The sequence below is a fragment of the Lingula anatina genome, chromosome 1 (assembly GCF_051362555.1).
Source record: "Lingula anatina isolate TDL-2025a chromosome 1, LinAna3.0, whole genome shotgun sequence".
In the NCBI taxonomy this organism is placed as follows: Eukaryota; Metazoa; Brachiopoda; class Lingulata; order Lingulida; family Lingulidae; genus Lingula; species Lingula anatina.
Genome location: NC_141767.1, coordinates 59,745,871 through 59,772,941, shown reverse-complemented (window position 1 = coordinate 59,772,941; position 27,071 = coordinate 59,745,871). Strand labels below are relative to the sequence as shown.

General features: G+C 35.6%; 3 protein-coding genes across 6 annotated transcripts; 2 read left to right on the top strand and 1 right to left on the bottom strand.

Moving 5' to 3' along the window:
* Window positions 1–727: 727 nt before the first annotated feature.
* Window positions 728–8,345, bottom strand: LOC106179980 (uncharacterized). 3 transcript variants are annotated; one of them, XM_013563811.2, is made up of 9 exons: window positions 8,181–8,345; window positions 6,307–6,860; window positions 5,811–5,999; window positions 4,228–4,335; window positions 3,800–4,011; window positions 2,703–3,444; window positions 2,375–2,506; window positions 1,301–2,129; window positions 728–1,159 (listed from the first exon to the last, which is right to left on the bottom strand). In XM_013563811.2, the coding sequence occupies exons 2-9, from the start codon at window positions 6,821–6,823 to the stop codon at window positions 1,018–1,020; spliced, it is 2,871 nt and encodes a 956-aa protein (XP_013419265.2). In that variant the 5' UTR covers window positions 6,824–6,860; window positions 8,181–8,345; the 3' UTR covers window positions 728–1,017. The 3 variants fall into 3 exon arrangements, with proteins under 3 accessions (XP_013419265.2, XP_086868246.1, XP_086868249.1); XM_087012120.1 differs by having other exon boundaries at window positions 8,107–8,248; XM_087012123.1 differs by lacking the exon at window positions 8,181–8,345 and adding an exon at window positions 7,611–8,042.
* LOC106180001 (beta-glucuronidase) lies at window positions 8,311–14,938 on the top strand. Of its 2 annotated transcripts, none has more exons than XM_087012131.1 (12): window positions 8,311–8,569; window positions 9,227–9,403; window positions 9,756–9,931; window positions 10,085–10,221; window positions 10,521–10,714; window positions 10,971–11,114; window positions 11,599–11,774; window positions 12,166–12,315; window positions 12,985–13,072; window positions 13,435–13,611; window positions 13,807–13,942; window positions 14,199–14,938. In XM_087012131.1, exons 1-12 carry the CDS (start codon window positions 8,372–8,374, stop codon window positions 14,363–14,365), a joined length of 1,920 nt encoding a protein of 639 aa, XP_086868257.1. In that variant the 5' UTR covers window positions 8,311–8,371; the 3' UTR covers window positions 14,366–14,938. The 2 variants fall into 2 exon arrangements, with proteins under 2 accessions (XP_086868257.1, XP_086868261.1); XM_087012135.1 differs by having other exon boundaries at window positions 8,553–8,569; window positions 9,227–9,315.
* A 164-nt stretch (window positions 14,939–15,102) lies between these two features.
* On the top strand, window positions 15,103–23,148 carry LOC106180000 (beta-glucuronidase). Its single transcript, XM_013563844.2, has 12 exons — window positions 15,103–15,575; window positions 15,849–16,025; window positions 17,500–17,675; window positions 18,198–18,340; window positions 18,624–18,829; window positions 19,051–19,191; window positions 20,360–20,532; window positions 20,892–21,041; window positions 21,424–21,508; window positions 21,649–21,825; window positions 22,401–22,545; window positions 22,777–23,148. Exons 1-12 carry the CDS (start codon window positions 15,357–15,359, stop codon window positions 22,902–22,904), a joined length of 1,920 nt encoding a protein of 639 aa, XP_013419298.2. The 5' UTR covers window positions 15,103–15,356; the 3' UTR covers window positions 22,905–23,148.
* The last annotated feature ends 3,923 nt before the right edge of the window (window positions 23,149–27,071 follow it).

Sequence of the window (27,071 nt, the reverse complement as noted above, 5' to 3'; positions counted from 1 at the left end):
GCATGGCAAGGACAAACGAAACCTGCGTAGCAACTAGTCGTCCATTGTTACGCCGCACACTAAGAGACATAAAACGGACAATAAAAATCTGCCCCTATGCACTTATTTTAAAATATGCCAGATTTATGTTGATAGCACATAAAAGGGGAAAAATCGAATACTTTCACACGCAAACACAGCTAACTAAATTCTAAATGTCAGCCCATCAGCATCGAAACGGGTGTGACCGGGATGGCAGTCCTAGGAATGGAAGTCCAGGGTCTCGTATGATTAGTACAGGGGGTAGTGTAGTATGGGGGTTTGTGTATGGGACGAATGTCACCTTACACAGTAATGGGAAACGGTCTTCAGTTCCAAGCGGATTACCATTTCTGTCACATCGACATACCCTCTGGGCAATATTTGACCTTTATTGCAAAAATAGGGCGAACCATTTGGTTAAGATCCGTCCTCGTGGAATGAAAAAGTTTAGGAATTAGTTGCAGCTGATGAAGAGAAGCCCTGGTGGCCATGGCAGAGAGAGGTACCCCGTCCAGCTGAAACCATCTAGTTCTCATGGCAATCTAATTATTTTGCACTTGACTCTACTCCATGAGGATATGCAATAGCTGCTTTGCAACATAAATTTCTCCAGGCTTGCCGTATAAATTTTTGTAGTTTTGTTTGTTGATAACTTTCACAGCGTTTTTTTTTAAATTGAGAATACGTACGTTTTTAAAAAACCCTGTTCACATGGAGCCTAATTATTGTCTTTTATATTTTTGCTTACAATTTCTTTACAAGAGAATGAAATGTTTTTACCGAATTAATAATAAATTGGTAAAAACAGTTTTTCTGTAAAAAACAAAAGTAAATATTCAGTATTATATAATTATTTGTATATTATGCAAAGTGTTAAGAATGTCCATCTTAATTAAAACTAAAACAATGAAGAGTTACTAAAGAATATGTCAAGTTTTGCAAGTAAAATAAGAAGTGAATGCAATGTATCAGCTCCAGTTTCAATTTTTTCTCCCATCAAAAGTCTGAGAACACCATTGGTGACCCTAGTTCTAGCTCCTGTTGCAAGGCCTCCATATCCCTGGGACCAAGATTTCCTGTCACTTCCAGCCAATCTTCAAGCAAGGATGCTGACAGTGGGGCTGAATCAAGCTTCAAACTGGAAATAACATCATTTCTATTATCAATTTGAGATAACAGTTTTACGTTATGGCCATATATGAAGCACACCTAACAATACTTCACTAAGACATTTAATCATAGTAAGATTTACCAAAATTTAATTTTAAATTCCACATACTTGGTACTGTCTCTGTTTCCTGGACTGGTAGCGCCAAAGGAGTCTCCAAGAAGGTCATCAAGGTCAAAGCCAACTCCGTACCCCCCTCCAGTGCCTCTAGGGGTTAGGGCCAACATTGGGGGCAACATGTCTTCCATCTGTGTCTTGGTTAATTGTTTAGTCACCACAGAAATGATGTCAGTTGGAGGTTCAGATGGAAGACTTGAAGTCATCCCTGAGATAACCGAGTGCTGCTGCCCTTGAGACTGGTCAACTACATGAGAAGCTGTAGTTTTTTTAGCACTACTTTCACCAAAGTTAGGCAAACTGCTTGTAGGAAAGTTCTGCTCTGGTTGACTGTTAGAATCTTCACTGTCAAAAGTCCATGGGGCATGAATACTACTGGACATAGAACTGCCACCTATGTTATGTTGATTTATATTGAAGAAATTAGGGTCCTGGATGTTAATGGCTGAAACTGATTTCAAAGGCTGTTGATTCAGCATCATCATGTCACTTTGACTCAGCAGTGGATTTGCAGCAACTACTGTTGGTCCTGTCATTTTTTGTTTCAAGTCATTGTTATTCGCTGTTATAATGTCCTGTGTATTAATCACAGGTTGCTGTATATGCTGTGATTCCTGTTGTTGTTGTTGCTGTAAAGGCAAGTGCTCCTCATTAGGCACTTCACCACCTGAACTGTGGAGTTGTTCTTTTTTCTGCTGCCTCTTCTCCAGCATGTCTCTCATATGTTGCCTGACAGGATGGACAAATGGCTGGGTGTTTTCCTGCATGGTCTTCCAACGTTCCAGTAAAGTCTTGTCCTCATCTGTCAGCAATTCTTTTGAAGCTTTAAAAAGCAAACAGATCTTTAAATTATTGAATTCAGTTGAAAGCACAGTTGGTACTTATGTACACGGAAAAGGATCTAAAGAAAGACTGGAGTTAAATATCAATATTTGACACTTAATGTGTTCTGGTGAACCAATTTTTAAATACATAATCTCCAGCATCTTATGGGTTATAAATAAACTAATTTTAGTAACCACAGATCATTTTAATGCATTAAGTCTACAAAAATGAATATATCTTTACCCTCTTTCTCCTTTTGTTTCTTTTTTCTCTCCATAGATTTTTCCATTTTCTTGCGTCTCTTTTCTTCTCTCTCTTTTTGGCGTTCATAAGCTGTCTGTGGTCGGGGCTTTTCCTTATTCTGATTAGAAGGATCTAAAAAATTTTTTTTCATTACAGGTATTACATCCTATCTAGGATATTCCCACCAAATCAAAATTTCCAAAAATTATACCACTCATTACATGCATCTTAAAATATCTTTTTTGTGAGAAGGATAATACTGTTTTTTATTATACAAAGTAAACTATTCCAATGAACCAAAAAAAATTATTAAATGAAAGTGACAAACCATTCCTCTGTTCTCTGGCTTTGAGCAAGGCTGCCTTGATAAGTGCTTTGGTATCAGTTGGCCCAGTACACAGAGGTGCAGCACTGGTGGTTATGCCCTGTTGCACTGTACTGTTGCTGACAACTTGTGGCTGGGAGGTTTGTTGCTGTGCTGCACTACTGCTAGTATCCATGGTATCTCTACCCACATCAGACTTGGCACTTAACATTTCAACATCAGACATAGCAGACAGCAGGCTGCCTGTGGTGTTCACCTTAACCGGTTGCTGTGATTGGGATGGACGTAGAAATGTCAGTCCTGTTGGCTTCTTAAACACTTCAGAGTCATTGTTCTGAACTACTGTTATAGTAACTGGTGCCATAGATGTTGTGGTTTTGTGTGCTGCTGTTGGTACAGTCTGACTATTGTTGGCTTTAGAAACAAAAGGAAGATGAGATCCTGATGCTGGAACAGCTACTAAATTTTGCACCTGAAAGACCTGGGTTTGTGACTGAGTCGGCTCCTGTTGTTGGGCTGCATTTAACTGCTTCAAATGCTGCAAAGTTTCTTGTTGTTGCTGTTGCTCCTGAGGTTTGACTGCCTGCTGATGTTTTAGAAATGCACCTAGTCCATCACCATATTGTGATTCTTGCTTGGGCACAGGTCTAAGAATGCTACTGAGGTCACTCAGGCTTGGTTTGGGCTGGTGATACTCCATGATCTCTTTAACAATAGCCTCCTTTAAATTTGCCACATCCACTTTCTAAAAAGAAAATGTGATTCTTCAAACTAGCTTTTGAAAATAAGTACTTTGCTTAATATACCTCATGAAACTACCCAAGAGTCTATGTAACGATAAATACATGAGATGAATATCCCAATGTATCAGCTGGTGAAAATATTTTTGTAACAGCTGGCAGTGACACTTCCTCCTATAGTAGGCCTATGAAAGATTAAGTAAAGAACTGGAAAATGCAAATAAGGAACTTTTAATTCTATAATTATAAGCAATTTAGCACTAAAGTTGTAATATAGTGATTTTAAATATTTCAGTAATTAAAGGCTTAATGGCAAATTCTGATCCCATTTGCTTTTAGTATTCATACTTGGAAACAAACCTCATTCTCAAAATCAAAGTTGAATGCTGGTATACAAATAGGTTCGTCATCTGGGTCATGATATTTAGACAGGTATGGGTGTTTGAGAGCCTGATCAACAGATATTCTGTCAGCAGGACTTAGTGCCAACATTTTACTCAGTAGGTCAACAGCCTTCTTCGGTGCTTTGGGAAAGAGCACATTGAAAGGCACAGGATCCTTCTTCCCTAAACCTGTAAACCAAAAATTTTATGTTAATAGGTCTTTCATTTAACATGATCAGATATACAAGACCCAAATTCTACTTGTGTGCAGCTGATATCAATACTCTAAGGTACTGTAAAAATATTAAAATACAGCACACATTTAATAAATTTAACACAAATACAACTTTTTCTTTTCACAGAACAAGGTCAAATTTTAACACAAAAGTAATATTTTCATTTTACCCCTGATGAAATTCCGCACCATCTCTGACTGGGATTTCTGCAGTATGTCTTTGGAGGGAGAGCCCAAGATACCAATAATGATTTTTAACTGATTAATGTAATCCTTGCCTGTAAAACATAATGAGACACACAAATGACATGGCATCAGGTATTGGTGATTCATTATGTACAATTCAAAGTCAAATCAATTTTAAAAGTCATCAAAACATGATCATTATATGAACAAATGCTGTTTACTGTCATTTTCAAAATAAGATTGGGAAAACAGCGACAGAAATACCATTAGTATTACACAACTCTCAATTTCACATCTTCCATGCGCAAATTCATTAAATTATATATTAACCCTTGTGTATAAACCTATTTTAGGGTGGAGACAGCTCAAGTGCCATTAATCTTATATTGTATTCACATATGAGGGTTCTGATGTTTTCTAAATATACTCCATCACACAACAAATATAAAAACATCATACATGGTTATCATAAATTTTACCGGAATTCAATCTGGCACTGATTACTTCTTAATGAAAAATCTATATGGATAATGAGCTTTTGTTTTAACATAACACAAGCTGCTGCAAGACTAATTCCCGTTACAGACCCATTAGTCACCTCTGTGCCACTGTGTGGATCAGTTGCATAAATTACTAATAAAATGCCACCTAGAGTGAACTAAAGCTGGGGCACCAAAGCCATTAAATTTACTCCTGCTGACAGTAGCCCAAGTTTCAGAGACGGTGAGGGCAAACTTTTTTCATTTTCTAATTTCCATCCATGCCCTCTTGCTGCACCTGTACTTATCACAAATGTAAGACAGACCTAATAAGGATGTGCACAATGAAAAATTGTCAAAATCTGGGTGTTTTGTGGCATTGAATTTAATAAAATATCTAAAAATAAACATATCATAAACAGATTATAAACAAAAACCTTTCTAGATTAATAATAATCTTTATCGAGCACTAAAATGTGTACAAGTTACATTTTACATGCTTTCTACTCTAATCGTATAAACTATAAAATGTCACAATAAAGATACAATATAGCTCTGCTATATACCACACAAAGTGAAAAGGGTCAAGGGCCAAAGATGTAGCCTTGCTGTTTTCATTTTGATGTAGTTTTTCACCCGTGATAAATTACAACTCAGTTCCTTATATTCTATTAGAGTGCCTTAGACAGAGCGTCAGTGAAATATGGTCAGCAAAAGTTGGTCTTTTGGACACATTAGTTTTAAACACTGACATGCCTCAGGGTTTTGTATTATCAACCTGCATTAGTTTTTCAGATATTTGGCATATACATAGAAATTATGTTAGGGTGAGCCCAGCATGACACTCTACTAGACCATGAAAATAGAAGCTGAACCATGAAATATATCTTATTTGCAATTCTGATGCTGAGATAGCAACTACTTTTGTGGGGCAATTTTAGGTGAATGCATCTGTATTTTAAAAAGATAGATTCAACTAAAACCATCAAAGCATAATCATTCTTGCTGTCAGCAACACACCAGTTTCCTTCTATTCATATCCACTTAATCTTTACCTGAAATTTTAGGAAATGATGAAGCAGCCTTACCTGGAAAAAGTTGTTTTCTGCCTAACATTTCAGCAAAGATGCACCCAACAGACCACACATCAATAGCTGTGGTATATTCCAACATGGACAACATTATTTCTGGAGCTCTATACCATCGTGTGGCCACATACTGGGTCATAAAGTACTTGTGCTCTTGGTCGGGACCAGAGCTGATCCCTCTTGCCATGCCTATAAACAATTGCATTTTTTTTATCCTCATCATTTAACTGTGACATAGCATTCACTTTCAATTCTAGCTAAGGAAGTGACGTAAAGAAAATGCCAGTGAGCAGATCAAATACAATGATATTGGAAAAAAGACATTGTCAACTGTTTAATTTAAAACAGCTTATCACTTATTTCTTTTTTTCAAAGATTTATTAATGCATAATCAACTTTATTAAAATGTTAAGGAAATTACAGATAAATACAATGAACAAAAGGAAATATCAATTCATACTGCAAACAACAACACAGTGCCAAACTGCAAACTTACCAAAATCTCCAATCTTCAGATCACAATTCTCATTTACCAGCAAGTTACTTGGTTTGAGATCTCTGTGGATCACATGGGCTGAGTGGATGTACTTCAGGCCTCGCAAAATTTGATACAAAAAATAGCGCACATGCTCATCTGTCAATTCTTGACTTGAATGAATTATTCTATGCAAGTCACTCTCCATAAGGTCCAAAACAATATAGATTTCCTTTAAATTGTCTACAGACTGAGGTTTCAGAATTTCGCGTATTTTTATCACATTATCATGTTTGAAGTGCTTCAGAATTCTTATTTCTCTATAAGTTCTCTTTGTTATTTGTGGCATTTCAAATATATCAGGTATTTTCTTGATGGCAACCTTGTCCTTGGTTCTTCTGTTGATGGCAGAGCACACAACTCCATAAGCACCAATACCAATATTTTCCACTGGTTCATATTCTGTGTTGGCTAGGTCAAACTTGATGTTGTATGCCTTCTTTCTTAATGCTGCTAGATTGTGATCCTTAGCGGTCATTGTTGGTGCTGGATCTTTTTGAAAGTCATGCACTAACCTGAAACATCAAAAGGGTACCTTAATGGTAATATTTAATAAGAGCCTTAAGACTTATATTTACAGAAGAAATGGGCAATCTGCTTTCATGGTCATACACATAACACAGAATCAATATATATGCAAGTATTCACTGCTATATATTAAAAAATGCTACAAGCACACCATAGGTCACATGCAGTTACTGCAGGAATAGCCTTTATCTAGGGTAAACATATTTATATTTTCTAGTAAATGTTCACTTCTATGTTAAGGTTGCATACATTCAGATGACATACGCAATCATTTGAGAATAAAAATGTCTCAGATGAAGAAAAATTCTATACAATAAAATGAAACTTTAGCAATATCTCATAACATTATAGACTAGTGACATATTTAATATAATACACAGCTGCCAGTAGTTAGTATATGGCTTCATTTACTAATATATAAGAGGAGTGCCTGAAAAGTAACAGAACCATAATTGTCAAAGGCAATACATTTCAATGCCAAACAAAATATATGGCTTCCCCTTCAACATTATCCCTAGTAGAAATGCACTTAATGCACCTTGGATCTCTACCTGGATTCTATATGTACTATTGGACAGATTCATCTAGGATGTCCCTCATCCCCTTGGTTATGTTGGAGGCCTTCAAAATGGGTCCCCTTGATAACCCCAATCAGATTGGGATGAAAGAAGTAACATGGAGAGAGATAAGGTAAAAAAAGAAGGTTACTGCAGTGCGGCAATGTTCCATATATCTACCTGTACTTGTTCGGTGTGTAATCCTCTATATGTTTCACGAATTGGCAGTTTTTTTCTGCTCAAAATGCTTCGATTTTTATCGATTTCTGTCCCAAGAGATTAGGCATAATTCACCCTACTGCAGAGCATCTGAACCAATTTGCCCCGAAAGACAGCCGTTATAAAAGCAACAGTGTGGTGATGTGTAAAGTGAACTAATGGTGGTGTATTAGTGAACTAAAAAACAGCATGATATGGATCTTGCCTGGGTGGAGTCACCTTATTTACCGCTTAAATATGCAGATTGCATACATGGGCCAAAATAATTAGGAAATAGATTCTGGGGTGAAAGAACTGAGCAAAGACCCAATGCATTCGCTTACTTCCAAAAAGTATGACTCAAGAGGAGCTAAATTTTATCTCAAAATGTTATCCTCACTCTGAGACCACAATACCCAACAACCAACTGGCAAAACAGTCAAACCTAAATTTAGTTACAAATACGGTATCAACATACCTCGAGAGTTCTTTATCTTGTGTATATATAGAAGCTCTATCTATGATAAAATCAGTAATAAAAGACGCTATTACCTGCCGAAACCAATCGAATTTCTTTCCTATTCAGCAGCTTCCGCTGCATACTCATATTTATAAGCGCTGACTTGTTACTATTTTTAGAAACACCAATTACGTTGACCCGACAACAAGCCAATCATGAGCGCGTGCTTTAATTCCCAATATTCATTGCGCGTACCGGCGGCAGTGGTTGAAACAGGGCTGTAATGTTGTGGGGAATTTTTCTTGTAGTTTTCTTCTTAGTGCAAGAAGTATGGGCAATCCGTGGTGGAATGCTGTATCCAAGGGAGTCAGAGAGCAGACAGATACAGGAATTAAATGGCATGTGGAAGTTCAGAGCAGATTATTCCCCAAATAGATTGAGGGGCTTTGATCAAAAGTGGTTTGCAAAGCCACTCGATCAGGTGATGTGGGCGTATTTTTATGACATCTGTCAGTGTGCGATGTACAATTATTTTATGTGAATGCGTTATTAGTAATCACCATTATATACGTTCCTATATATGCTTGTTTTGTTTCAACATGATATGCATGTATTTAGTATATCTAGTTACAGGCAAAATCTTTACAGTTACACATTGAGTTACAGGACCTCTGCCTCTACTAACCCAGTAGATTGGGGTCCTACTATTTAGCGGAATAAAAAAAAAGTAGCGGAATCAAGCGGATTCAACAATAAATACCTATTTATGTAACATTTTAAAGCTTGTTTCAATTGAAATACCGAGTAGATTGGATAATTAGATATATATATATATCAGTCTAGACCGGACCATTTGACCCTATCATACTGAACTACCCCCCCCCCCCTTTTCACTCAGGTTACCCCATTTTAATTCATATTTGACATAGGAAAGGGTAAATACAGAATAGAAAAAAAAAAGAAATTGAATTTAATATAAATACCCACAGGAACAACTACTTAAACCATGAACAGTTGAGAATTAATTAATTAATTAACCTTTTGGTTTTATATTTCCTTTTCATGTTGGTTAATATTATTGACATTACGATAAATATTATCACTTGTCTTTATTTATTTATTTATTTTTTAATTTTAGACAGGTCCAGTCATCCCAATGCCAGTGCCATCTAGCTATAATGATATCACAACTAACCAGTCCCTGAGAGACTTTGTAGGATGGACGTGGTATGACAGAACTTTCTTTGTATCACCTGAATGGCAGAATAAAAGGGTGGTTTTGAGGGTGGACAGCGCACATTACAATTCTATTGTGGTATGCATTGATAGATTTTTTTGCCTTATTTTAGTCAAATTTGAAATATTTGTTATTCAGTAGACCTTGGAGCCATGTTGCACTGGAAAGGAAACTGCCACATACTTCAAGTATAAGGCACTTATAAGTTATATGAGTGTATCTACATGTATGTAAATATTAGGATGTTGTTTAAGTAATATTCAATGATTAACTTTTTGTAGATCTGTGAAGTGTTGGCAAACACCAGAATAAAATTGTTCACAGAGACTGGAGGCAATTTACAAATGGCATTTTGCAGAAATAAAATATGCTAGTTTTATATTGTGTGACCAAAGCATAAACAAAAAATCTCTTTCAATTGCATGTGCAGTGGGTGAATTCAATACAGGTCATGAATCACAGTGGAGGACATTTACCTTTTGAGGCAGAAGTTAACAAAGCACTGAACTTTGCTGGGGAAAACAGAATAACTATTACAATAAACAACACACTTTCCCCAACCACCCTTCCACCAGGAAGTATTGAATACAAGACGGACAAAAATAGGTAAAATATTGTTTTAGGTATACTGTTTTATCTAATTTGTAGATCAGTACACTGTAACTCTAAGAATTTGTTGCTGATTTGTTGATCAGTGCTGAAAAACTTTTAATATGGCCATATGTGGCTTCTTTATGCTGCAAACATTTTCTTTTTCAGGTATCCTGCTGGTTATTTTGTCCAAAATTTACAAATGGATTTTTTTAATTATGCTGGCATTCATCGTTCTGTGAGACTGTACTCCACACCAAGGACTTACATAGATGATATCACCATAGTAACCAGAGACACATCAGGTAAGAGAATTCAGATATGTTTTTCTGGGCTCTAGGAGTTAATACATACAATTTTTGATATCTTTTCTTGTGTCAAATTTTGTTACTTTTGTCATTTTGTGTCCAAGCAAACTTTGTCCATTGGAATCATTGATTCAGACATGAGCTTTTTCTTCAGAAAAGCAGAATTTCGCGTTTTTTAATTCAATTCTGATGGTTTCTGAAACTCGTCAAGGTTAATTATTGGGTCCCATGATAAATGTTCAGAGTTTTTTTTTTAATCTGGGCTCATGTCTATTGATTTTACTTCAATATTTCAGGTGTTGTGGACTATAATGTAACTCTTGAAGGAAACACAGCAGGTGCTACATTGACAGTTGATGTCATTGATAAGTCTGGAGTGACTGTTGCAAGTAGCTCCCAACCCAGAGGAAAAATCATGATACCAAAACCTCATTTATGGTGGCCTTATACAAGTAATGGCCAGGATCCAGCTTATTTGTATACTTTTAAGGTAGTTCAGAAATGTTTTTGGTGAATGTTTGCTTTAAATTTAGAAAGATGTGTTACTGGTAAAAAAGTATCATTATCTTTTCTCTTTGTGGTGGTAGAAACCTTTTTGAATGGCATATTGTCATACACATTTTTTTATGATTGAAAAATAGATTTTTTTTTTTTGTAGTTGTATGGCCAGAATTTTTATGAAATGGGTGGCCATTTTGTGTTAATTTATGCACATGAAAATATAACAAAAGGATTAAATTTTGTAGGTTGCAATCAAAGACTCCAAGAACATTGCAGATGTTTATCGTCTTCCCTTTGGTATTCGTAGTGTAGAATGGACTAATACCCAGTTGTTGATCAATGGGAAGCCTTTCTACTGCCAGGGAGTTGCCAAGCATGAGGATGCTGATGTAAGTTAATAAATATCTATTGTAATTATAACATAGTAATTGCATCATGCCATATCATTTGACATATATCTTATCAGATAATATATTGAGTATTTTTTTTCAATTAATACTGTTGCTTGTTGTGGTGAAAGTTTTTCCAACTATGTGATACATGTGTCAGAAAAATTCATTTAATTTGAGCCCATATTGCATGCCTTGCATGCACTGTTTCATATACTTCTAAGGCATAATGCTTGTTTGAAGAAGTTCCTTTATATTTTGGTGGACAGGTTATTTTAAAGCTATTCTGTTCTTGAAATCTGTGATTTCAGCATTGTTTTATTTGAGTATTACTGTTTATATTGGTTTTCAATAAGTTATTATGAAGTAGAAATCTCACATCTGAAAGTTGTTTATATATCTTAAATTATTTTCCATGCTTTACAGAATAGGGACATAAAACATGCAATATTCTTAGGTAATAAAAATTCAGTGTTTCTTTCAGATTAGAGGCAAGGGTCTAGACTATCCACTGATAGCCAGGGATTTCAACTTGTTGAAATGGCTTGGTGCCAACTGTTTCCGGACCTCCCACTATCCATATGCTGAGGAAATCATGGACCAGGCTGACCAACAGGGAATTGTGGTCATTGATGAATGCCCAGGAGTGGGAATTAAAGAGTAAGATCCAACCTTTTATTTTCTGGAACAACCTGTATGAGCTTAAAAATACTACTTAGTCTATATCTTTTAATGGTGTGATTTTTTGGCTTCAGATTTAGTAAGTCATGCTTACATGAGGGAATTTGTTGAACCAGTTTTAATCCTGTGAAAACACCACTTTAGACCAGTAATTATTGATTTTTTAATATTGTAGAAGTATTTTGGAAATACTAAGGATAGAAACAATTTTTGTTGTTCGTGTGTATTTGTACATATTTTTCACAGCATAGAAATGATTGTTTTGTCAGTTCTGGTTATGTACCATACATCAGTATGTTCTGTGTGTAACTAGCTGCAATTATGCATACCACTTTCAAAAATCAGTTCCAAAATTTAAATGTTTGCTCAGGGTATCAAACATGGGGAAGGTATCTCTAAATCACCACTTGGAAGTTATGGAGGAGTTGGTCCGTCGTGATAAGAACCGTCCATCTGTTATCATGTGGTCAGTAGCCAATGAACCAGGATCTGCTAGACCTGAAGCTGGACCATACTTTAAGTAAGTTTGTGAAATTACTCTAAATTTGAATTGCACACAGTCTGGTTACAATCAACCTGAAAAAATCAGCCATTATTCTTTTAAATCGGTGATGTCTTAGTCTTGCTTGTCAATCATATAGCCACTGCACACTGTTTTAAATAGAACAAAAATTGTGTAATTTATATATATGATGCTATGATATAAGAAATTTGGAGATTTTTACCTCCGCCAAGGAGGTTATGTTTTCACCCCTGTTTGTCTGACTGTCTGTCTGTTTGTCATCAACATAACTCAAAAAGTTATGGATGAATTTCGATGGAATTTTCAGGGTAGGTCAGAAATGGGTTAACTTAGAAGTGATTAGTTTTTGGTGGTGATCTGGATCAAAAATCAATCAAGAATCAAAAATCAAATAACTAAATTATGGACCAATTTTGATGAAATTTTCAGGAACTGTCAGAAGTGAGCCAAGCCACAGATGATTAGTTTTTGGTGGTGATCCTGATAAATAATCAATCAATAATCAAAAGTCAAAAAACTAAATCATTATAGAATGAAAATTTAGGGGTGAAACGGCATTGGATGGAGACTTTGCTGCCTTGGCGGAGGTCTGCGCTCTCTGAGTGCTTTTCTAGTTCTCCCTCTTTTTCTTTTAGCATTTTTTTATAATTGGCTCTGATATTTCAGAGCTGTAATAGGCCATACCAAATATCTAGATCCTTATAGACCAGTTACATTTGTAGTGGGAGGAAGTGACTTCTATGAAGACAAGGCTGTAAGTGTTTTTTAAAATCAAATGTAAGTTTTTATTTGAAGTAAATGTAAAGGAACTGTTGCATTCTCTTTCACCCCCTCTCTCTCTCTCTCTCTCTCTCTCTCTCTCTCTCTCTCAGGGTGTTTATGGGGTAAAGTGATGCTTTGGGTTTCCTGGTCACTTCAAGATTATGGGTGGCAAATTAATGTTATATATTCTGATCTTTCAGAGTTATCAATTTGATTCATACCTTTGACTTAGTCATATGTCTCTAATTCCCACAAGGACCGTCTTCCAGTCATATCTCTAATTCCCACAAGGGCCGTCTTTCATATATAAAACCAGTTGTGTTTACCATTAAGATGTGTTTTCTCATGTGGCAGGCCCAATATACAGACATAATCTGTGTGAACCACTACTATGCCTGGTACAGTGACATGGGACATTTGGATGTGATTCAGCTTCAGATGAACTATGATATTACAAACTGGCACAAAACCTTTAACAAACCTGTTATCATAACAGAGTATGGAGCTGACACCGTGGCTGGACTGCATAAAGTAATTGTGTTATTCCATTATAATTTTAGTTATATTAAAGTGAGATTTAGTTGTAAAATGATTTATTAGGATATGGGAAATTGAAAAATTTCCTTTAAAAATTACATAAAATTGGAAAATAAATAATTTTTGTCTTTTATTTAGGAAAAACAGTGCTTAAACTTTTAAAGGGAACTAATTATTTTAATTTGACAGCTTCCCTCTGATGCATTCACAGAAGAATATCAAGTACAGTTCATGAGGAAATACCATGAGATATTTGATGCTTTGAGAAAACAGTTCTTGGTGGGAGAAATGGTGTGGAACTTTGCAGACTTCCAGACTGATCAAAGTAAGGGGGTGCTAGTTCAGTAACTTCAAATAATATGAATAAAGTGTATGAGATGGGCTAACCTAATATATTTTTTTAATTTGATGAGTGTGGGAATTTTATTCAACAAATATTTTTTTGTAGAAATATAAAAATGATAAAATTATGGTCAGTTGTTATATTAATTTTTTGTGGACATTATTGTTTGCTTGCTAATTTTTTTACATAAGTGTTTGATTTAAAGTAGCTGTTTCATAAATGATCTTACATTTTTAAGCAACTACCAGAGTTGATGGCAATAAGAAAGGAGTCTTCACACGGCAGAGACAACCCAAGATGGCTGCTCATTTCCTGCGGGATAGGTATCAGGGGCTTATTAACAGGAGATCAGGAAGAACATGCAGGAAAAGTTTCAACTTATCCACTTATTTTCAAGAGCTGTAAATGGTTTAGAACTTGCTTTCACTGAACTGCTTACCAGTTAAATTTAATCTGACAGTGTGCAATCCTTGATGGTGGTGTTATTTTTGGAAAGAAATACAATGTATTATGTGCAATAACAATTTACAGCTGACTAATGACAATTAATTGTATTAAATTACTGTTTAACATGGACTTAGATGTGATGTGACATGATATTGAACAAATTTTAACATGCTGTAATAAAAGTAGTATGGATGATTTCACAGCATAACTGCTCAGATTTCCATTATTTGCTGTGCCAATTATAATTTAAATCAAAATTTCAATAATTTTTTAGTTCAGTTGTTAGTTTTTTTTAAATTTACCTTTTCAAGGTACCATGTGTAGCTGTATCTTTTGAATGTATGTATATTTAGATGAATATTTACTTTTGTACTCCATTTGTTAAAGGATGTTTTACATATTATAAATTTATAAGATATTAGTGCAGTTGTGAAAACTGTTTACTTAAGCTAAGGCTCAGTATTAATACAAATATATTCATGTAAATTCATGATGCTTACTATTGTCTTTGAAATAAAAGATTAGAATGGGCATTGGGCTAATTTTGGAATATTTTAACCAGTCAAACCAAATAAAAAATTCTACTTAAAAAACATGAAATATAAATCATATTTTGTTATTGAAATATTTTAGAAAATGAAAAATACAATTAGTTTCCCTAAACAGTGTACCTGTTTTACCATATATTCTATTGTCCAATTTTTCTGTCATTTGTTACTGAGCTCTGCAATTATGTTACAATACCATTACATTGTACATGCAGAAATAACATCCCAATATATAGAGTGCATAATATTGCTATAGAATGTAGTCACACTTTACCCAAACAATTGCAGATCAGGGAAATGAATCACAATATGAGATAACCTCACTGCCCCATTCTGATAAGCTTTTACCTTATCAATATGTTTGTGTGCACTGTCACTTTGACCAGACAGGCAGGTTCTAAATGGTTTTACTAGGAACCATAAAAATGTTTATTGTGCCATGTTATTTTTGTAGTATACTCTTGTTAAACATTTATGGGGTTGATGGCATCCTTTACCCAAGGGAATCTGAATCTAGACAGATACAGGATTTAAATGGGATCTGGGATTTCAGAATGGATGACTCCACTAACAGAAATAAAGGATTTGAAGAAGATTGGTTTAAGCAGCCTTTGAAAAGGGTAAACAAAGGAAAAGTGTTTGAAAAAGTTGAATCTGCTGAAGGAAGTCATAAATGTATTTACATAAATCATTTAGCAAAAGGAACTTCTTGTTAAACCCTAACATTACTCAAAAAAAAAATAAAAGGTTTTCTTTGAAAAGATATTCAAGATTTATAATAAGTGCCTTGTGATGTTAATGACCAGTTCACTTGAAGTAACATTGATTATTAGTAAGTAACAAACTTATTAAAACCTTATTGGTGTATAAGTGGTAAGTAACCTCTTTTTCAGACTGGATCAGTTTTAAAGATGCCTGTCCCTTCTAGTTTTAATGATATCACGGAGACCAGAGAGATGCGCGACTTTGTTGGCTGGGTTTGGTATGACCGTCAGTTCTATGTGTCTCCAGACTGGATAAAGAAGAGAGTGGTGCTCAGAGTGGACAGTGCCCACTACACTGCTGTAGTGGTATTTATCAGCATGGCAATTGATCGTTTGTGATTACTTCTGTCGGCTTATCTTTTAATAGTAATAGTAGGATTTTTTTTTAAATAGTAGTACATTTTATGTTTTATCTGCAGTGAAGTATGGTTTTTTCATAATTTACCTCTGTGTTGGCAGTGATTGTTAGTGAGCAAAAACAAAAAATTAGAAAGATATTGTATGAAAGCCCTCTTTCTTTATGTACGGACACATCTGTGTCCGTACATAAAGCTGTCACCTGTGTCTGTCGTCGCTGTCGCTGTGCACTTTTAGTGATAACACAATAAGTGGAAAGCCCTTTTACCTTTTGTCTTCAAACTTTTGGAACTGATGAATATTCATAAAACACATGTCAAGTTGGAAAATCAGCTTGATCGGACCATTTTTACAAAAGTTATGCTGCTTTTTTCTCCTTTTTCATCATATCCACCATTGTACAGATAACATGAAAACAGGGTCATATTTTGTTTTAAAACTTGCAGGACTGATTCATAGAACTAACATACAGACCAAGTTAAAAAATCAGCTTGATCAGTTAAGTTTTGATGAAGTTATGCCTTTTTTGTATATAAGTGGTTTTTCCTCAGATTCAGTTCTAATGCATGTTAACAGCCTCATTATTGAATCAATTAGATATGTAATAGTGTTCTTTGGACATTTTCTGCATCTTAACAATATTGTTAGTTGATAATATAAAAATGATGGTAAATCTGTTGGAAACAACTCATCATTGCAGTTTGTCAGATTCAGTCATTCACTATGTTCAAAATCTCGAGCAAAGTGGACATTTAAAATTGTTCTGTTGATATTTTCCCATCTCAACAATTTTCTTCATTTTAGGTAAAAAAAGTGTTGAAAATGGAGATAGACTCATTTCAGTACAATTATCTCTTGTTTACATTTTGGTGTTTTCAAGGTGTGACTTTGAAGTTCCATGAGCCTGAAGACCTTTGCTAGAAGATTTAAAATATCCATGTTCCCTGCAGTGCATAATTAAAGATTGGTGGTGATTATGCTGTTAAGCATTTGGTAATATTGCATCAAAACCCCCATAGGCTTGAAGACTTTTGATAGTCACATTTTCTGAATATCTGTGGTATTTATATTTTATTATTAAAAATTGATGGTCATTATGCTTTTAAGCATTGTGTAATATTGTATCAAAATTGAAGAAACTCCTATTTTGGATACTGCCGCGATGATGACCATTAAGAGAAAACCACGTTACTTGTGATCCTCAAACATACAAAAAAGAAACGGGACTAAAATTCAGCCTGACTTTGCAGTTAAGCGTAATGTATTATTGTATCAGAGTCGATAGTAACCTATTTTATGCATTATTTTTTGCTTTTTGTCTGTACATTTGACAGCTTTGCTGTCTTGTTTGATTTGGGTATCTTAATATTTCCCAAAATATTCTTAATTTGTATAAATTCATTCGATTCTACATATGATTTAGTGGGTAAACTCCATAGAAGTGGTGAAGCACACAGGAGGACATCTTCCATTTGAGAGAGAAGTTGGTGAACATCTTAATTTCTCTGGAGCAAATAGGGTCACTATTGCCATCAACAATACACTGACTCCAGAAACACTGCCACCTGGAGAAATTGTGTGGCACACAGACTCTTCAAGGTACATTAAGAATGGTTATTGTGAATGTTATACTAATATTGCTCAACTTTTGAATTATAAAAGCTTTTAAGGTGCTTCTGTTTTACCTTAAGTATTTCTACATACTTACAAATTGTCAGGTAGCTATGATAGTGTGTAATAGAAAAACTATATGTCCCACTTGTGAATTGTGCATTTCTTAGTCTTTTTTTTATCCTAACATTTAAGTTAAAATTCTTGTGAAATATTTTGGGTACACTTAAATCTGCAAAACCTTACTTTTAAACATATCTTAAAAGATCTGGGCCCCATAACTCAAAAGCATTGTGCATTGTGACCAAGCGCAAGAGTCGATTCCATAACCCCCATATGTGGTGAGTATGGGTGAGTATCGAGACGCTTGCGTTTGGTCCAAATGTGCGATGCTTTCGAGTTATTGGGCAGCTGTTAAATTTTTGCTACTTGCACAGGGTACTGCAACAGAAATATATAGATTAATTTTACAAAACTGGGTCATTTTGTGACATTTTCTGTCTCATTTAGTTATCCAATTGGCTATTTCACCCAGAAGACACAAACAAACGCCTTTAACTATGCAGGCCTTCACAGATCTGTTCGTCTTTACACCACACCAGTTGATTATGTGGATGACATCACTATCACAACTAGCTTCTATCATAGCAAAGGTCTCTCTCTCTCTCTCTCTCTCTCTCAACAACTTAAAACAAGAGGATTTGTGTTTTTTAAAATAAACTGCTCTTACAACCATAAACATGCAGGTACCTGTACATAGAACTTGATTGGTTTTAGATGCATTTTTTCTTAATTTCCAAGTAGATCTCTGCTTTTTATACCATTTTGAGCATGTGCAAAAGTTAACAATTTAAGCATGTGAGTTGCATGTTTACAGAGTAAATAGAAAATTTAAAAAATATCAATCTTATTTATTAATTACTCTGCACCTTTAAGGTCATGTCAAATATAACATAAGCAGAAATGGAAATGCAACAAATTCAGCTCTAACAGTGGAAATTCTGGACAATGATGGTAACACAGTAGCCAGAGCTCAAGCAGATGAAAAGGATGGTGGTGAGCTCGACATTGAAAATGTAAACCTCTGGTGGCCATACTTGATGGTGGATGGTGGAGGTCCAGCATATTTATACACACTGAAGGTAATAAATCTCAATGGCTTTTGGGATTTGTTTAAGTTTTACAAATTATTAACATTCATCATCTGTTTTTTTTTCTTGAAAAACTCTCTCTTCAAGGGGTGAATGATTAAAAAATGATGATGAGGCATATTAATGTGTAAAGGATATATTGAAGACAGGCATCAAGAAATAAAATTTTAATGTTCTGAGAGAAATGATGATCAAATGTTTTCTTTCTCCAGGTTTCTTTCAATACCTCCCAGTCAACTGATGTGTACAGGCTTCCATTTGGGGTCAGGACAGTGGAGGTGAATGGCTCTCAACTCTTCATTAACAAGAAACCATTTTACTGCCGTGGAGTGGCAAAACAAGAAGACGCTGATGTAAGTTTAAAAGTGACCAAAAAGTGATAATTACAAAATAATCTGTACTGACTTTATTTTGTGCAAGTTGTACTGTGTTAAAACAATCACTGTGTTTATGTATCAGCAGCATTCTGCATTGCAGTTGGAATGATGTATATCTTTCAGAGAAAATCTATAATTACAGTGTGCACATTAATAGCTATTGTACAAAACATTTGGTAAAAGACTCAAATGACAAATTTCATTACCATTCATTTGAACAAAAACTGTAATACTGTTTCAAAGAGACATCCAGTCGTATATTTTATGAATATATAAAATTAGTTTTTTATTAATTTTTTTAAAATGAGTAACTGAATTTAAAATTTAGTCTGGTTTACACCATTGTACTCCATCCCAGAGACTTGGAATACAGGTAGAACTATTCTCAGTCTTGTTACTTAAACTTGCTGTCATTGTATCACTAAACTATACCAGACATTTACCGTACCAAGCACAGAGGATATCAATTCAGAAATGGATTACAAATAAAATGTGCTGACTGGACATTTACAAGGCTGCACAAGAAAAGAAAAATGTAGTACACCAACAAGACCAAGGTCAGAGTGAACTAACCCTTTATACCTGGAGTTTCAAACAATAAAGGGTAAAATAAACCCCCCAAAAACAGCCAGTTCATCAGTGTCATTAATACTCAACACCCTGAGGAGCAGGATGAAATACCAAAAAGCAAAAAATCCAACTTGGTATATGAAATTAAATGTGTGATATATGTGTGATGCAGCAAAACTTGGAGTCTTCTTGTTTTTGCATCAAGCCCAATGCCAATATACTTACAATTTCAGATGCCAAAAATGAGGTTCCCAACTGGATGGGATTGGGTTGGGCTCATTTTCTCATCACCCCAAACAATTCCTGTATTTTTCTGTATTTTTGTCACTGAATGATAAATTGATAATAGAGACTTTCAGACTCATGGAATGTTGGTTTCAAGGGATATGTCTTATGTGGTGGGACGAAAGAAACATGTATGTAAACATGGGATAACTAATATCTTTATTTTGCCAAATTATTATCAAACTCTCATTAGGTCTTAACAAATCACATTGCCATACCCTTTTGTGTTTTTATATAAAATCATTTTAAATTCTCCATACTTAATTTAATATGAATCTTCAAAATTCAGATACGAGGCAGAGGACTTGATCTAGCTGTGATAGTGAAAGATTTCAACTTGCTGAAGTGGCTTGGTGCCAACTGTTTCCGGACCTCCCACTATCCATATGCTGAGGAAATCATGGACCAGGCTGACCAACAGGGAATTGTCGTCATTGATGAATGCCCAGGCATGGGACTCAGGTAGATGGATTAAAGTTGTTATGGCAATAAAAAGACCAAACACCTGGGCCAGTAAAAGCATTAGTGAATTTCAAATATATTACAGTAATGCAGGTATAAAACTGTTAGTTGCATTCAGTTCTTCAATTCAGTTACTGGTTACTGATATATGCTGCTCAGAATTTTTTACACTTTAATACCAGGTCCTGCTGAATCTAACCTTTGAAAATACAATTAATCAAGATGATTGTTTGTAATTTTATATTTTTGTTCCAGATATTATTGTTAGTATTTATTACATAAAATGAAGATGAGGTTTTGTTAATTGTTGTTTTATTAGTGAGAGTGACTGAAAGTCAAATGAAACATATACATTCTAGATCTATCAATTTTCGTCCAGCCACTAAGGCTCACCACTTGAGAGTCATGACAGAGCTGGTTCAGAGGGATAAAAACAGACCCTCTGTTATAATGTGGTCTGTGGCAAGTGATCCAGAATCTGATCTCCCTCAGGCAGAAAACTACTTTAGGTAAAAAATTGGTCTTTCATTTTCCCCCATCAACTTTTCTTCTCAATTTCAGAAAATCAGGATGTGATTTGCAATATGAAGTCCAAGTTGTACAAAGTGTAAATGTAATATTGAGTAATAAAAGAAGATAACATTTTAATTCCAGGTTCTTTGTTATTATCATTTCCATTAGATATGCTGTCAAAGTTAAGTGATTTAGGAAAAGTTTTGAATAATAAAATTGTATTTTAATTTTAAATGTTTACAAATGTATTAGCAATCAATTTAATTTCTGAAACACTCTTTTAACACTTTTAAATATCACCAAAATCATAACCTGAGCCCTGCAGAACGTTGAGAACATGATATTTGAGACCATTTCGTAACAAGTTCTGTATTCCAGGTCTATCATTAGTCACACTAGACACCTGGATTCTGGCAGACCCATTACATTTGCTTCAAATAAACAAGAACATAATGATAGACTTGTGAGTAAAGTTTAAGGCTTTAGTTTTACTGATTATTTTAAAGTAAATCTTAGAATTTGTACAGCATGCATGATTTCAAAATAATGGTATATAGCAAATAAAGATTAAAAATATTCATTCCGTTTTTCAATTATTTCAAGGCCCAGTATGTTGATGTGATATGTTTAAACTGCTATGTTGGTTGGTCCAGAGACCAAGGACATCTGGATGTGATAGTGCTAAAGATGACCAAGGATCTTACTAACTGGTACAACAAGTACAAGAAGCCTATCATTGTCACAGAGTATGGGGCTGGGGCAATACCAGGACTTCACAAAGTAAGAAACTGGTGGTAACATCAATAAGATACACACGAATGGGCTATTGTCTTTTACATATGCCCCATAAGCGCCCCATAAGTGCCAAACTGTTGTACTGTTTGGTAAAAAGGCAGGTTTGGTATAAAAGCAGGTTTCAGCATAATTAGATTATTTTATGAACACTGACTTAAATTATTTATTTACTTATTTTTAAATTTATTTTTTTGTTTGTTTATTGGTGACATTCACCCTGTAAGAACCAAACCTCATTTTTGTTTTACTGATTATGTTTATTGGGTAAAAATGCAGATCACTTTTTTTAACCAGTAGTGCTACTCATTAAATTCAAAGTAAAACAAAAATATGGTTGGGAAGTTATGGAGATTGATGTTTCAAACACAGAGATTAGAAGTGTCTGTATAAAAAGAAAACATAAAGCAGTGAATCAGTGAGGTGAATATAGTTGAAATGCTTGAGAGATTATTTATTAAAACTATTGCACCATCCACTTGGCCTAAGCTTAATCTGTTTCTTTGATTTTTTGTGATATGTGTGTATATGTGCCATCTTCGAGCAGTCTAGCTGTGTTGCAGGCTCCTTCTGCTATGTTCACAGAGCAGTACCAGGTGGATCTCATAAAAGAGTACCATGATGCCTTTGACCGAATGAGGAGACTTCCTATCCCTTTTCTGATGGGAGAAATGGTCTGGAATTTTGCTGATTTCCAAAGTACTTCTGGTAAATTTTATTGTTAGATGATTATTATTTTTTCATATTAAAGAATAAAGATGCTTTTTCACATGTATGCTTCATATATTTTAAACTTAATTTTTTTATTGCAATTTCATTTGTAAGTTTTTTGCTAGAATGGATGTCCATAAAGTCAAATGCAACATGCTGTATTGCAATTATTGAATTCTACAGAGAGATGAAATAGCATACACATTTTATCGCAATTATTTCACACAGATTCAGGATTAGACAGAAATAACATGGGAGTGCTTACAAGACAAAGGGAACCCAAGGCAGCGGCTTATGCATTAAAGGCACGATATTATCATTTAATGGAAGAATGTGCTTTGATAAGCAAGAACTAATTTTTAAAAAAAGTAATGGTAGTGAGCCATAGTGAACTGTCAAATTTGTCTGAATGTGCTTTGTGTCTCAAAATACAGTTATGGTCAGGAATTGTATATCTTTTCTTGATAGGCCTGTAGACTATACCTCTATAATTTTAATTATTTCATTTGTAAGTTTCTTGCTAGAGTGGACGTCCATAAAGTCTAATGCAACATACTGTATTGAATTTATTAAAATAAATTTGAAAATATTGTTTTGATATATTGTAGTACAGTTGAACTGGGGATTGAGAATGCTTTTAAAATATAAGTACCAATCAACTTACAAGTATAATCTGTGTACACATTTTGAGTAGGCTTACAAACTATGCTTCAGAGAACAAACTACTTACGTACCAATTCACAGGCATTTGTGTTTGCAATGAGCAGTGTTCACATACTATGTGCTCTGTGAATATTATTTGTTTTCCGCCCTTTGCACATTTTTTTCATATTTTTGCATTAGATTGGCTCTCATTATGGATCCTAAGAAACTAAAAATGTAAGTTCTAAATAGGTTTAATCACAATAGTCTATTCATTCTGCCATCCCAAGCATGTTGACTTACAGGTGTGTCAGTTATATTTTGTGAAAAATCACTTTTATCGCATCTTAAATAAATAATTGTAGTATTTAGTGGGAACTAGGATAGAAGATATATTTTGGGTCCTAGGTGAGAAATACTGCATTGAAGATGAACACATTTCCCTTAGGCACCGATACTCCCGTGCACCGTGACTCTCCCAGCATAGATTCCTTTAGAAATGTGACACCAAGAACAATTCTAAATGAAAAACTTTTCTGTAATACGATTTTTTTTCAAAAGTGCGCCACCCTCTTGGGACCCAAATATGACACATTTTATTCGGAATATAGGAGAAAAAGAAGGAAACAAACACCAAAATTGGACTGCTTTGTAACTTAGAACTTAGTCGATCTTTCAAGTCAGACTTTGTGCGCAAATTTACTTGTGGTTTTTGAAATTGCATCTGCGGCCTGTCATTCCTAAAAACCGGACCCCCCCCCCCCCCCCCCCTTCAAATAATCCTGGATCTGCCCCTGTACTGCAATCACTGCTGCGGGACAGAGCAGCTCTACATTAATGAAAACAGTGATGGTTTTTGAGCCCCTAGAAAATTCAGGCTACGTAAATCTATGTAGCCTTTGGCTGAACAAAATTGATAAGTTGGTTAAGAAGTGGCGATTATATATAAACATGCTCGGATTTAATTTTTTAAAAATTCAAATATGGTTAATGACCACAGCAGCTAAATTCTATGGTCAGTCGGAATTAGAAAAAACAAATACTGTTTATTCAAAGGATATGTCAAAGCCAAAGTTTAGGCGATTTAAAAGCATAAAAGCAACATCATAAAGAGTTTCCCTGCGGTCAATTGTAATTTTTTTACCACAACACACCAATATCAATCAATCTTTCCATTTGATAGAAATAGCTTATATGTATTTCCTTCAATTTAGGGTAGGCCGCACTCCCGGCTCCTTAGTCAACTTATCAAATTTATATGGCCTATTTTAATATAAAATCGATGAGTAACGATGTTCATTATATGAAAACATTGCATAGGGGGAGTATCGATACGGGAGAATAAAGATGCGGGGAAGCAACGATGCGGGGGGGGGGGCGGGCGGTAGCGATGCGCATGTAAAGGTAATTTTACAGGTAATGTATCGATGCGGGGATCCATCGGATCGGGACGTATCGATGCGCATATAATGCAAAAAATTACTTTGGGGAGAACCAGTGCGAGGGGGGGGGGGGGGGGGTAACGATGCAGAGGAGTATCGGTGCGGAGACGTGTCAACATGACTCCACCAGGGTCGCAGATCTTACTGATGTGACGGTTACGTACCTATACCTCCCCGCACCGATACTCCCCCGCTTCTTTACATCCCCGCACCAATACTTCCCCGCACCGATACTTCCTCGTACTGATACTCCCGCGTATCGATACTCCGCAAAAACACTACTCCCCCAAGGCATAGATTCCCTTGGCTTTGAAAACCCCATTCGTAATTCACAACACTTTCTATAATGATTTTTTTTCAAGATGCACCACCCTCTTAGAACCCAGAATTGACACATTTTATTTGAAATATATTGGGGAAAATAAAGAACGTTACACGAAGTAGATCTCAGACTTTGTGTGCAGCTTGACAGTACGTAGGCCTACAGCTCTTCCTTGTGATTTTTGAGATTTTTTTTTTTTTTTTTTTTTTGCAAAATTAATTTCGTTCTCTTACTGTACTCAGTAGTTACCTAATATATATTGTACGGCCTTTTATTTATTTATTTATTAACTTAAGGCAAAGTTACTTTTAATCTAAGATAACGCAGCTATGTCTTTTTTTCAGGCAACTATGAATTTGTTAAATTATAAAGTAATAAAAAAGAAGTGCTAAAGCGCTTCGTTTTCTGTCTTTTTCCTCCAACCTTCTTTTCTGCTCTTTAAGCTTCTTTCCTTGTCTTTTGAATCTGAATTAGATTAGAATCTGAATTGAGCAAAATTCAAAATTGTTGAAAATTGTTGCACAACGAAATTGTCGAGACACGAGCATGCGTCGTGAGCACGCCTTTTATGCTCGCAGTCCCGCCGTGTTTTCGACTTTGTTCGTTATAGATGTGAGGGCGTGCGCCGTACTCAACACGCAGAGTACACTTTCTCCTTCATTTCTTGCGGCGTGCATCTTGGACCAGGCAAGTCTCACTTGCAAACCCCTCGCAAACTCCTTAGGAAGGGAGCAAGTTACGCTTGCGGCTTCGCTGTTCGCAGATTATTCGTAGAATCTATTGGAAATGTTCAATATCCTCCGTACGTGCTTACATACATGCGAACTCGAAATTTCGCATAAAGGACTTGCGTGGTACATGAGATTCTCCGCAAATTTTGGATTAAACAGGTCGTAGATTTTGATCCACTTACGTAGACTGACCCTAACCTGTATAATTAAATGGAGGGTTGACTATGTTACTCGATCCTAAGTTTCGTGGAAATTGCATAGGGGAGTAATGATGCGGGGGAGTATCGGTGCGGGGGAATAACGGTGCGCGTATAACGGCAATTTTACAGGGGGTTTATCGATGCGGGGATCTATTGGTGTGCGGTCGTATCGATGTGCATAATGCAAAAATTTACTAATACTAAGGGGGAATATCGGTGCGGGGGAGTAACGGTGCGGGGGAGTATCGGCATGACCCCGACGTGACGTGCAAAAAAAGTTTCATAGGCACTTGGGCCACAATATATAATTGTTGGGCGGCGTCTATTCGACCATCGGACAAACTTTGACCTGCTAGCGACGTCGGCTGCGGGCAACGCTGGGCTGTAAATAGACAATTGGTCCATGAAACTATATACTAATACGTAGGCCTACTGCTTGTTTCTGTTACGAAGGGGCGGCGGCGAGTCAACGCCTGCACAATCGTGACATGCGGTGTGATATAGTTTCTGCCGTACGACGATTATGGCGACGCTTGAGTTTTACATTTAGAGAAAGTTTTAAAAATTTTAACAAATCATACTGCAAGATTTTTTTTCGTGATTTAATCATATTTCACGAAATTTCCTCTGGTAAAACGGTGTTTATCCTTTACTTACCAACCTTTAATTATCCCCTTTACCCTACGCTTGTCATGACTCTATAAAAATCTGAAATTTTTTTAAATCCCTAAATTGAACAAGATATTTAAAGTGGAAAAGGTTGTTTATAATTTTACGCTTTGTCCCTTTTAAGAAAAAAAAGGTTTGTTATTGGTCACTGGAAGCAACCTATTTGTAATATCATAAATTTGTCCTTCATATATATACTTACTTAGGATATAAGGACTGACATTTAAACGGCGGCTGGCTATGTGTTAATTAGGTGTAGCCTACTTTATCAGGGGCGGATTCAGGATTATTGGGGGGGGGGGGGGAACGACAGACCTCGAATGCGAAGCCGACCATGCATCGCCCCCTTGGTGTGGTAATTTGGAGAGCAAACAGTGCCCTTTGGAACTATGCTTTAGTTAGTCAAACTTCAAATTTCAAGAGGGGAATATTGGTGTGATATGTTTTTCAGAAACCGAAGAGGGAGGGGGGGAGGTTATAGGACCCCACCCCCTCTAAATCCGCCACTGCTTCGTTG